The 13,119-nt window shown below is 36.1% G+C and overlaps 1 protein-coding gene across 5 annotated transcripts in view; it reads right to left on the bottom strand.

Annotated features, from left to right (window-relative positions):
* ATF6 (activating transcription factor 6) overlaps window positions 1-13,119 on the bottom strand; it is a 223,053-nt gene that overhangs the window by 50,548 nt on the left and 159,386 nt on the right. For 3 of the 5 annotated variants that reach the window (XM_033199800.1, XM_033199799.1, XM_033199802.1), the window contains exon 15: window positions 3,511-3,595. In XM_033199800.1, the coding sequence (XP_033055691.1) occupies window positions 3,511-3,595 (85 nt within the window). Of the gene's footprint in view, window positions 1-537; window positions 767-3,241; window positions 3,280-3,510; window positions 3,596-13,119 lie in introns of those variants that run through there. The other 2 variants (XM_033199801.1, XM_033199803.1) reach the window with 2 other exon arrangements.

The raw sequence follows: 13,119 nt of genomic DNA on the forward strand, positions 1-13,119 counted from the left end.
GGAGGATCACTTGACTCTAGGAGTTCAAGACCAGCCTGGGCAACACAGGGAGACTCTGTCTCTACAAATAATTTAAAAATTAGCTGGGAGTGGAATGTGCCTGTGTTCAGGAGCTACTCGGGAGGCTGAGGTGGGACAACTGCTTGAGCCCAGGAGGTGGAGGCTGGAGTGAGCCATGGGTCACGCTGCTGTACCTCAGCCTGGGCAAGACAGTGAGTCCCTCCCTCCCTTGAGGAAAAAAAAAAAGACATTTGTATGCTGATGGGAATGACCCAGTAGAGAAGAAGGAACTGTATAAAAGAGGAATGGTATAAATGCAGAGTCAAGTCTTTGAGCATTGCGAGAGGTGCTAGGGGTCAGGGTCCAAAAGGAAGAAATTACCTTACAAGTTGGCGATGATATTTTAAGGACAATGGCAATGATGATTATTGCAGTAAAACAGCAGCTAACCCCAAAATAGGCACTATTTAAAGCTTTTTTATTCATTTCACATCAACTCTTAGAAGAAGGTATTACTAATATCTTATTTTACAGATGAGGAAGCTGAGGTACAGAAAAGTTAATTAACTTGCCCAATGATGCGTATCTAGCAAGTAGCTAAGCAGGGATTTAGAACCCAATGGAAGAGACTTTTCTTTCAGTGCAACAAGAGGGAAGGCAGAGTTTGTGGGTGTAGATGCAGCTGGGCCAGTGGTAGTGGAAACATGACGTAGCTCTTGCATGATGACATCTATTTTCTCAGGGTAGTATTTGGTGAGTTCATCAGCTGATGGGGTGGGGAGAGAGGATGTTGGAGTTTCGACAACAGAAGGTGAGAAATTCTTTTTTTCAGAGAGGGAAAGTGAATTTACTAGCAATGACTGGCAATATTAAATATCCCTTTGAAATTAATGGTCATAAATTTGAAGTGAATCTACTTGTTCTCACTGAACGATACTTTCTAACAATTTTCAGCTGCTTGAGACCAGGCATAGAGAGGAGAGCCGGGTTTACCTAGAGAGCACTTTTTCCAAGAAAGTGGAACCTAAGAAGAAAGGAGCCAGGAAGTAAGGGGTGTTCACAAGAGAGTGGTGACAGTACAGGACCATGGAATTTAAGCTGGGTAAGGAGGACTGTATGGCCATTAAGGATGTGATGGACACAGAAAAGAAGTAGCAGGGTCAAAGGACTTTAGACTTGTGAGGTAAGAGAGTAGTTGGAGTGTGAGTTTTGAAGTAAGAGAGTAAGTAACAGTCAGAGAGTGGGATGCCTGAAAAGGAGATTTCAAAGGGAGTGCTGCTATTGACGATGATAAGGTCTAGATTATGACCATGTGGATGGGAGGCTGAGGTGGCGCGGAATAAAAGATGACTGGATCAAAAAAGGCTAGAGTACTAACGACTCCTCTATGCAGATGCTGAAGTTAGACAGCAGGATGACAGAGGCAGTGGAAGAGTCGTCAGTGGAGTAGATGACAGCAACAAATAAGGGTAATAGGAGTAAAGTGTGATGTGACAGATTTGCAAGATGTTAAGGGGACTGAAGGAGAGAGAAGGAGAAATAATTTGAAAGTTGTAGTGGGAAGCAAGGATACCACCTACCATGCTGCAGACTTTGAGGTACATGAGGAAGGGGAAAAAATCAGGCTCTAATTTAAGAAGTAAAGAGACTGTTCAGAGAAAAGGCTGACGATGTAGCATGGTACTTGAAACATGGTATATATTCAATCAATATTTCTTGAATTTGAATCTTAATTTTTTAATAGTAGCTTATCCTAAAAAGGGAAGTTTTTTTTTTTAAAAAAGACTATTTACAAGGAGTCTGAAACAGATTAAAAAGACAATGTTCCTCTAATGACTGGATTTTCCAAATCCATGAAAGGCTCCTCTTCAAAAATCAGTCACCTTGCCAAGATAAACATAGTCAAACAGCATCTTGTTGGTTTTGGCTTAATACAAATAGATAGCTCACTGTTATAAAATAAGACCAGGCCTTCATTCTCTTGCATAAGAACCCAATATCAGAAGAACAAAATTCAGTGAATTCTGCCTTGATAAAACTCAGAAAATAGCCTTTCTGAGCATAAGCTGACCCTTTGGTCTATTATAGTTTAGGCAGAGAAACTTAGGTACCTATAGATTGAGAATAAGTGAGACTTCCTAAATACATTCTTTGGAATGTAATAAAATGCACTTTGGAATATATTCTTCTTCAGGTAGTAAGAGGATTATTCCATGAGTAACTTGAGAGGTATGTCTTTATTGAAGAAAGAGATGTTCTTCTCAATGTTATCATTTTTCTTAAACTTGTTCTGAATGTCTTTGTAAGGCTAAGTAAATATTGTAATTTTTTATGCTTTAACAAAAAACCCATTTATGTTTATGTCTATAAAGTTACTTCCTAAGCATTTCTAATAAGCTGTCTATATACAGCTCATGAAATTCTATAGTCCTTTATGGTCTTAAAATGTATGATGAATATTACTTTTCCCCTAAAGACTAAATTTTATTGAAATTTATCTGGAATCTCCCCAAAATTCTAGTGTTTTGTTTTATAATTGTATTTGAAGGTTTAATTATTATTTATCAATCAAAATGTGAACTGGTTCAACTGCAGGTTAGTTCAAAGGGCTTTTTGTTTTCGTCTTCTTCATATACTATGAGGTTTTTGCTACCAGACAGAAAATGTACTAGTACCTCCATTATGTGAGATACACGAACTTGAAAAAGATGGCCAACTCTCCGATTTTCAATACGATGTGTCAGAGAAAGCAATTAGTCAATAACACACACTGTGCTCATTTATAATCCACAGCTGGTAATGGGAGTGAGTTATTTCTCTTCTCCATGAAGAATCAAGCTGGAAGTAATATCTGCTTCACTAGATTTCTTAGTACCTCACATATTACTTATGTGACTTTCTCTTTGGAGTACAGTGATTTTTGGCCTTTTTTTCCTTCTAAACTATAAGCAGGTATACTATGCCTTAACATCTGTGCATTATATTATTATTTGTATTTTGCTTAATGTCCAGTGCTAGTAATAGAACAAAATACAACAGTAATACTATCAATATCAAACTCATCAGTATTATCAATTAAACATAAATAAGCCAGGCTTCTGTGGCAAGGTCTATCATGGTATCAACATTTAGGTAACACAGGAAACTGCTTTGAGTTCCAAAAATCTAATTTACAAATTTACTGTCAGAACACAGCAGCGGCTTCTTACACTACATTTATGACTAGAAAGGTCCCAGATGCAAGTCTGTAGAGCAGTCAAGATGCTAGCTTTTCCAATTCTGTAAGTAAAAGAGAGATACTTTTTCTTTTAGGGATGTAGTAATTTTTAAAAAAAGAATAATGGATTTTAAAAATAGTATTTTTGTGAAAACAGTGGAGAAATGTTTCAGAAATAATGTATGGATATATACTCATTTAACTGAACATTTTAAATGTCTTTGAACTAATGAAGAGAATCTTGGTTAAACAAAGAAATCTCATGTTGTTCATAAACCAGAATTTCAACTTACCATTTATGTTTATTGCTGGTAACACAATTGACATTTTTGGTCTCGTGGTCTTGTTATGGGTGGTAGCTGGTAACAGCAGGTGATCCTAAAATTAACAAAGAACAATCTGTTATGTATAACAACTGGCTTAGTCCTAGAACAGGTCAAATTCAGGGTTTCTAAGAGGCCAATATTTCATTGAGATGATGAAAAATTATAGTTTTTATTTGAAGTTGGCTTAGACATAATTACACACCATCTTAGAATCATTCATTCATTAATGTAATATACATTTACAGAGTGTCTACCATTGTCAGGCACTATGCAGTGATCTTGGAAAACTCTTAGGTTTCTACAACACATATGCTGTAGCACACTATAAAGAATACTGATCAAGCAGTCAAGACACGGGATATTAATTCTAATTCTGCCACTAAATAGCTGTATAATCTGGACAAGACTACCTATCCTTTCTGTGTTTCAGTTTCCAGTCCTGTAAAATGATGGGGGCTAGACTAGATAATGTCACAAGATACTGAAAGTATCTATCCACTAAACAACATTTTCAAACATTTTTTTTTAAAGGCAATAAACTCTTTTTCCCATCAAAATTCTTATCCTGGGAATTTTCTACTTGTAGAGGAAAGGAACTATCAACATGTAGAAGAAAGATTCTGACCGAAGCAGGGCCAAGCCCTAGAGCCTTGCCTGCTTAGCCTCCTCTTCTCCCTTTGAAGTGATCAGAGCATTAGACATTTATTTGCAAGTGACAGGTGCATGCTAAAGAAGATGTACAGTTTTTGCCCTTAAAAAGCATAGTGGCCAGGTGTGGTGGCTTACCCCTGTAATCCCAGCACTTTGGGAGGCCAAGGCGGGCAGAACAAAGAGTTAAAAAATTACAAATACATGCCTAGCACAATTGTATAGTCCTACATTGTGTAGGGCATCTGAGGTTTCTAATTTCCAGCACACAAGTACTAAAAGTAAGAATGAGCCAAGAGAAGTTTGGCTTCAGAAAAGGCAGAGTACAAGTGTTTTGAAAATGTATATACATCTGTAGGCATTCTAAGGCTGATTATAAATGGCTTATGACTTTGATATTAACTACTGTTTTCAATAACTCCTCTTCTTTCTAGTAAAAACATATGAACTGCCACAGAAAAAAGAAAAAAAAGCATATTAGCATTTCCATTTAAGGGAGCACGGTTAAACTGGAGATAAAACTCAACCTAAGTTTGACCCATTTTGCTTTCTTTTCTTGTTCCTGTGTTCACTGTTTCACCATTCATGCAACAAACTTACTATATGAAATAACTCATCAAAAAGTAGGATCTGATACAGCTGAGAGCAATAAAAATTCAACAGAACTTCAAAGTTCAAAGTTGATATGATTATGAAGTGCGATTATCAGCAAAATTAAGAAAAAAATCTAAAAAGTGAAAAACAAATTGAAATTGATATACATGAACAGAACTGTGTAGAAAACATTTCCAGTAACTGCTTGTATTTTGTGTAATTCAAGGCAACATTTCCAAGAGAACATGTTTTTAAAAATCGGGGAGGAGAGAGAAGATGAGTAAAGTTCTGTTAGAATTCCAGCATTGCAGCAAGGGAATTTTTTGTTTTGTTTTTTTTTTAAGTGCATTGTTAGACACAAAGATCACACATTTCTGGGTAAGATAACATTATAACCAAGAAAAAACAGAATTTGCTGATCTTCAAGCCATGAAAGTTATACATAGCTTAATTCCTATCATTAAAATACTGCTTCAGGGTCTCTAAATTGAATGTGAAAACAAACCAAAAAACTTGCAAGCCCCAAATTAAGGCTATTGTAAAAATAAACACACTTAGATTCCACTGGTCATGGGTTAAGGTCAGGCTCAGACTTAATTCTGAGTTTCCTGCTAAGATATAGATGCCATACTAATTGTTGTTTTTAAACATGATCTTCTGAACACAATGTCTCCTACTTTCTCTTTTCACTAACTTTCTAACAAACTAGTTACTTTTGCAGCAGAAAGCTAAAAACCATGTATGATTTATGAAAAAGAAGAATCACATCTTACATGCATACGAATTATTAAAGTTAACCTGTCTTGTCTCTAATTATTAAAGGTTTGCAAACTGGAGTAACAGTTTTAAGTACTTGTTTACCAAGAGGCCCAAAAATTAGACTGCAGGGAACCAAAGCTGGTATACTACCAACTCTAACAGTACATATCTTATAATAAAAATAAGTGTCTATATATCATATATCACATATATTTTATCTATCTATCTTATCTGTGTATCTGGGACAATGTAGTTACTTCATTGACTATTTACCTCCACTTCCTCAAAATAAATGTTTCTTGAACCTCACAACAATGAATCCCGAATATTAGTTTCTCTGTGTTCATCTTACTCTTTTTTAGATCATTAATACTGTGAGCCACATTTTCAGGAACAAAGGACCTGTAATCACTCAATAAATATTTACTGGCTTCTTACTGCTCATTTAAAAAACATGACTCAGCACAGTACCCTGTCATGTATTCAGCATTGTGCCACAGAGGGTATTTTCTTTTAAAGAATATAAATCCAAGTTTTTATTTTGTTGGGAAAACTGAATTGTGGCAGAAACAGCCATTTTTTAAAAACTCAATATATGCTCTCCTTCTTCTATAATATTAAAATAGCAACAGGACTTGTGATATTCAGTTGGGCACAATGCCACCCAGAATAAAGACTATATTTCCTAGCCTCCTTTGCAACCAAATAAGGCTACACAGTCTGGTCAATGGACCGTAAGAAGAAATGGCAACTTCTTCAAGGTGGTAATGGTGGAAGGCTTTCTTCCTCCTTCCCTTTCTCCTTCTTGCTAGCTAGAAGGCAGATATGACTGCTAGAGCTGGAGCAGCCATCTTTGTTCCATGAGACAGAAGCTGCAAATTGAGAATTATGGAGCAAGAAGACAGAAGGAGACAGGGATCCTGATGATTAAGTAGCTATCATTAGATCTCTGAAACTTATACATGAAAGAGAAATAAACTTCTAATTTATCTAAGACATTATTATTTTGTATTTTCTGTCACTCAAACCTAAACCTAAACCAAATTACTAATTAAATTACAAATTTGTAAAATAGTTCTAAAGGAATTTGGTCAAGAGGAATCTCCATAATAGTTAATCAAGAACAGCATTGTTATTTTTTAACAGCATAGAAACCATATTTATAATTTAGTCTTCTTGATATCACACCCCCTTTTACTTAAATACTTATTAAGGAACTAGTGGAGGAAATTCAATCCCGGAGGTACAATTTGATAAATTTGTACTTCTTTCCCTCCAATTAAATCGTTTAAAATAACCCAACTGTGACAAAAATGAAACTACTTAAAAATAAAAAGGATAGTAGAAAAAGAATGTTGCCACAGAAAGAAATATATTTTGGCACTGTCACTCAAAACTATGTCACTAATTTTAAGACATCTTCGAATGGACTCCTGAAATGTCTTCATCAAGCTTTCCGTAGGGCTTAGATACCACAGGATTTCCTCTGGAATGAAATCATGTTGACAAATATTATGATCAAGGTACTGTTACTCTTATTCCCAGAAAAAGTTAGAGACACATGGAGGGGAGGGGGCGGGGAGAAACACCAAAACATTTCCCCATGAAAATAAAGCATCAGTTTTCTAATGTTATGCAATATTGTACATGAGAAAATATACTACTTTCATACAGTTCTCCCAATTCCCTCTTCCAAGCAATTTGTTAGAAACCAACAAAATATGAGTGCATAACACAGCATTCAAAGTTACGTTTCTTCTCTTTTTAAGAAAACAAAAGCATTGGAGACTGGCTTATCAAAAGAAAAGGATCACATTTTGCTCTGCTGAAATTAATTACGGTAACTCACAACAGAATTCAGGCCCTACTGAGAGTTATCAAATGTTGATTCTACATAGCCATGTAGAGTACAAACTGATTAAATGACCCTTCCCATTCCCCCTATAAAATTCACTGACTGGTGCCCCTAGCACAGGGAACATTCACGACTATTGAGTTGTATCTTTTTTCAAGACTATTTTCATTAATTGTATTAGTCAGTATAATTGTGTAATAAAATATTACATAAACTAATAGTGTGAAAAGAGAGCAAAAAGATAAAAATAAGTTTTAAAATGTTCTCTCCTTGCAAAGCAACCATAAAAATTGTAATAGTCTGCCCTCAGATTGCTTAACAAGTACCTTTAAGTTCTTATTCCAATTTAAAGTAACTGTAACCAATACTGGAAATTATGGTTGCTGAATTGTGAGTATGGTTTATGCAAGAAAGGCAACATGGAACTCTGAACAGTGGATCTGGACTCAAAGAAAAGAAAATTGGCCCTGCATACAAAACTAGCCAATGAGTGCATATTAACATAATCAAATGAAATAAAGATATGTATCTTTTTAAAAACTAATTTTAACCAGTATTGTTTATTAACAGACCATCTACTAGTCCCCATTATATAGATACGATGGCTTCTACTGTATTAGAAAACTCTGGCTCAAGGTTGCAGACCTTTATCTTTATTAGAAAGGAATGTATTTCTATCATAATTTCCCCTAGAAATGAAGGAAACTCAGGCTGCACTTGTGACACTGAGCGGCTTTTACACGGATCAACACAGACCTCTATTAGGGAAAAAGTTTTGCATAGCAGACCAATAGTAACAACAGCCTCTTAACATTTTATATTTGGCCCATATCCACTGGATTCCAGAGATGGGGTTGGTTTTCCAATATACGAAACTGTTAGAAGCAGATCAAAAATAAAAATAGCACCTAGCCTTATTTCAAAAACAGCTTTGTATTAAATTTTCTCTAACCTATGTCCCTGTCCTAGAGAGCTTTTGTTTTCTTCTATCACTCCATTTCATATCTTTCAAGCTGTCAAAGAAGTTGAAGAGCATGTTAAACCTCAAAAATTAGAGCCAAAGCATCAACTAGAAGTAGGCCTTTCAGAGTTATTTATCTAAATTCTCATTTTGCACTAGTGTTGTTTTCTAGTAGTTATAGTAATTCCTGATCAAAAAGCAAATGTGTTCATTCATTAAAGCAATGGAATTTGAAATCATGAACATATACAGACACACATTGTGACATATCCTGAAAATAAAAATTGCAAAAAACAAAATTGGGGTGGTAAAATTAAGTAGAAAGTAATCATTTAAAGTCTATCAAAATGTCTACTACACAGGGCTTCTCAGCATAGTAAAAACATAAGCAAGGTATATTACTCACCCGAAAACTAGAATTAATATAAATAGCTAATATGAATGCTGTATTTGTGCCATTAATGTATGCAATAAAACTACAGACCAATAAAAGGAAACGTAGAGCTTGCATCTGCACCATTAGTATGCATGTCAGCCAGAAGAATAAATCAAAACTATTAGTGTACAACAGATGGCCCAAGAATGAGCCAACGTTTATGCTTTGACAAGAAGAAACTTTTGACACTTAATACAAATCTGATAATGCTGGCAAGGTCACCAGAGGAAAAATGAGCTTGAAATCCTAGTAAGTACAAATTCAAGTTTTGATTTAAGATACACTTTTCATGTCAAACTCTGGAGGATGTCCGCTGCAAACTGCCCAATTAACCGTGCCTCCCCTTTTATTCACATCAAAAAGTATTAGGTTGGACCATAAAAAATTGTCATTTTTGTGAGTCAAATATCAGTAATTTCAAAAGGTTCAATCTAAGAGTGATATATGCCTCTCTTTTTAAAAACCAGAATTAATTTTGAGTTTCTTAGTCAAAATGGTTTCTTGTAAATACTTTCCTAAGGACAGGATAGTAGCATCCAAAATCATTCTTCTCTTTTGAAGAGAGTTTCAGGAAAAATGTTTCTAAACCAGGTCAGGATTGATCTCCCTAGGGAAACCTCTTAGACAAAATGTTGGTTACATGCTTTGGACAGGTATAGGACCAGAAAGTCTTCAATCATGTGCTTTATATTACTTCATTCAATAACTTGGAGTTGGCTGGGCGCAGTGGCTCACGCCTGTAATCCCAGCACTTTGGGAGGCCGAGGCAGGTGGATCACGAGGTCAGGAGATCAAGACCACCCTGGCTAACATGGTGAAACCCCTTCTCTAATAAAAATATTTAAAAATTAGCCAGGCGTGGTGACAGGCGCCTGTAGTCCCAGTTACTCGGGATGCTGAGGCAGGAGAATGGTATGAACCCGGGAGGCAGAGCTTGCAGTGAGCAGAAATCGCGCCAGTGCACTCCAGCCTGGGCAACAGAGCAAGACTCCTTCTCAAAAAAACAAAAACAAACAAACAAAAAAACACTTGAGTTAATCAAAGTTCAAAACTTTGTTAGGTATAATAGAGGGCCTTTTCAAAAAATGGGAAGTACGTGATTTAGGAAATAAGTTAGGGCCTCTGAAACTTGTTAGCAATTGTAATTTGTTGAGTGCCAACAGGGCAGCAATCCAAAAAAAAGTCATCTTAAGGAAAAAGATCAAACACTAAATGCATAAAGAGTTTAACCATTTGGGAGTTTGTCATATATAATGTTCACAAGATACTTCATTTTAGAAAATTCTCTACACTCAGGACTACTGGTAGGAAGTGAATTTCCTGAAGATTACATTGCCTCCTACAGGTGTGCTACCAAAGCAGACCACAGGGGGTCAGGTAGGAGGATCTATGGCTACAGCAAATTGAGTCAACAAGTTTCCTGAGAAAAGTTATTAGGAAACACTTCAAGCAAAAAGTTAAAGTTACCTCAAATGCCACTTGTGTTTGTGTAGATAGCACAGCAGGGTGGGAAGGGAACACAAAGAGATACACTGGCCAATTTATAATTTCATATCAATCATTCTACAACTTTCTGGAAGGGGAGAAAAAAGGGGTTTCATGTAACTTATATTTCTAAAGTTATCTCTCCTTGCATTAGCCTCCAGCCTTCACTCCAGATCTTGATCCTTTTCAAAGCAATTTTGATGTTGGCTTCACATAAAGAAATATGGAGGACTATAAAATGCCCCTAAAGCACATTTTAGGAAAGACTAGTCTTAACAAGGCAAACTACAAAGTGGAATAAAAACTTTTAACCATAATATGCTTTATGTACTTGAGTGAACAAATTTTCTCTCAGGATCTTGGGTTAACCAAATAGCCAAACTCAACACTTGCTCACATTAGAAGCTGAGCTTTATTGCCAGCTGCAATCCTAGTTAAAGTTGGAGGTATGATACTATATAAAGCTGTTCCACAATCTAGAAGAGTTCACTTTTCATGTCACATAGGGTATACTTTATAAAGCCTAGTAGTTTTATTTAATCATAAATAGAATAGTAAGTTATCAGTTTCCATTCAGTTTGTGTGTGTGTGTGTGTTTCATTTTGCTTTGTTTTTTTATACAGTCTCATTCTGTCACCCAGGCTGGAGTGCAATAGCGCAATCTCGGCTCATTGCAAACTCCACCTCCTGGGTTCAAGTGATTCTCCTGCCTCAGCCTCCTGAGTAGCTGGGATTACATGCACCTGCCACCATGCCCAGCTAATTTTTGTATTTTTAGTAGAGACAGAGTTTCACTATGTTGGCCAGGCTGGTCTCAAACTCCTGACCTCAGGTGATCCACCTGCCTCAGCCTCCCAAAGTGCTAGGATTACAGGCGTGAGTCACCACACCTCACCTCCAACTCAGTTTTAAAGTGCATTTTTAAGGTATAATGCATTTGTAGGAAATACAATTTTTAAATTGTTTGGTCAAATATTGTGCTAAAAAGGATTTCATTTAAATTTCAGGTGGTAACAGCTTAAAAGTCAAACTGGAGTATAATAGAATAGTACAATAGTATTAAGTTCTGTACTAACTATGTATCTTTCAGAAAGCATTTAATCATAGGAAGCTGGGATCAGAAGCAAACACAGTGCCAGTAGTAGGTCCTTCTAAAACAGAAGCTCTTAACGAAGGATACATATCAGAATCACCTGCAGGATTTTATAATATAAATACTGACATTCCTCAACTCTTGGAAAACAATTTATTACATGGTAAATCTTGAGGTGGGCCAGAATTTTTCACTTTTAACAAGTATCCCTGGTGATTCTGATGCAGATAGTTCCAGGACTCTGCATTCACAAACAGTGGCCAGAGTGGCACAGGACGGACTCTGGAGCTAGACTCCCTGGGTTTGAATTCTGCTTCCATCACCTAATTTCTTGCTGTAGTATATAAAACAAGTTCCTTAATCTTTCTGTGTCCTCATTTTCTCATTAGTAAAATACGGACAGTAACAATACTTATTGCACCAATTGTTTATAAAGATTAGACAAGTTAGTATTTCAACACTTATAAGTGTTCAATAATTTTTTTTTTAAAGGGACCAAGAAGTTTGAGGACAGTGAAGTCCTTGAGGAAATGCAACAGTTAAATGCAACTGATAAAGGAAATTTAGATTTGTTGTTGAAGTTTATTCCCTCAACCACATAGTTGAGAGCCATTGTTCCACTGCTGAACAAAATAAAGGATGACAGGCACACATGACCAATTCAAACTCTTTAGCCTAGAAATGAAATCTCTTTATAATTTGTTCCCTACTGATTTGGTCTCTCTCCATCATGATCTCACTTGTATTTATTCCTTTTTATAAACATTAGCACTAACTGCCATAGATATTCTCTACCAGTTCAACCAGGAAAAGAAGACACCCCTATTTTTTATTTCCTTTAATATAAAAGATGACAGGGGAAAACTAACTGAAGCACAAGTATTCAAAGCCTCCACTCTATCCCTGTCCCTTTTGTAAAGCGGTGAGTTTCTGTTTTTGTAAGTGCTAACTGTGTGTGTGCTAGGGGCAAGGAAGTGGTGGAGAGCAGAGTTGGAAGAAACTAAATTGGTTTAAACTTTAAAAGGTATATGAGTTATCAGCAGAAAAAAAAGGTCTGGAAGTTGGAAGGATGAAAAGAGATGGATAAAGAAGGGCAGCTTCAGCTGTGGCCTTTGTAGAGGCACACACCTTTACCTGCCCCTACTTCAGATCTTCATTCAAATGTCAATTTCTCAGTGAGGTCTTTCCGGGCCACCTTAGTTAAATTGTACATACGCATTCCCACCAAACACACTCACCTTGTTTCCTTTCTCTGCTTTACTTTTCTCTCTAATCCCTATTATATATCTTTACCCTTTATAAATGAGCTCCATAACAGGAGACATTTTCATCTGTTTTGTTCATTGCTGAATCCCCAGGATCTACTACAACCTTTCATATAGTAGGTATCCACAAATGATTTATAATGTAAACTAGTTACAGGAGGACTATTATAACAGCTTTTTAACTAGTTTTTTCCCTAAGGAGGCAAGAATCTCTAAGACTCTTTCAGGTCAAACTATTTTCAAGCCTTTTTGCACTTTGTTGAAATTTACTCTGTTGGTGAAAAAGCAAAGCCAAACTGCTAAGCCTTAGCATAAATCTATGTAGTGGCACCAAATTAGTCTAGTAGTCACTGTATTCTTCACTGCCACATACAGTAATGATGAATCAACTAACAAATGAGTAAATGAATAAAATATTTTAAAGCCAATTTCGATTTAGAATATCCTTGTTGAAGCAGTAAAAATTATTAACATTCTCTG

The sequence above is a fragment of the Trachypithecus francoisi genome, unplaced genomic scaffold (assembly GCF_009764315.1).
Source record: "Trachypithecus francoisi isolate TF-2019V2 unplaced genomic scaffold, Tfra_2.0 Lachesis_group5, whole genome shotgun sequence".
Lineage (NCBI taxonomy): Eukaryota > Metazoa > Chordata > Mammalia > Primates > Cercopithecidae > Trachypithecus > Trachypithecus francoisi.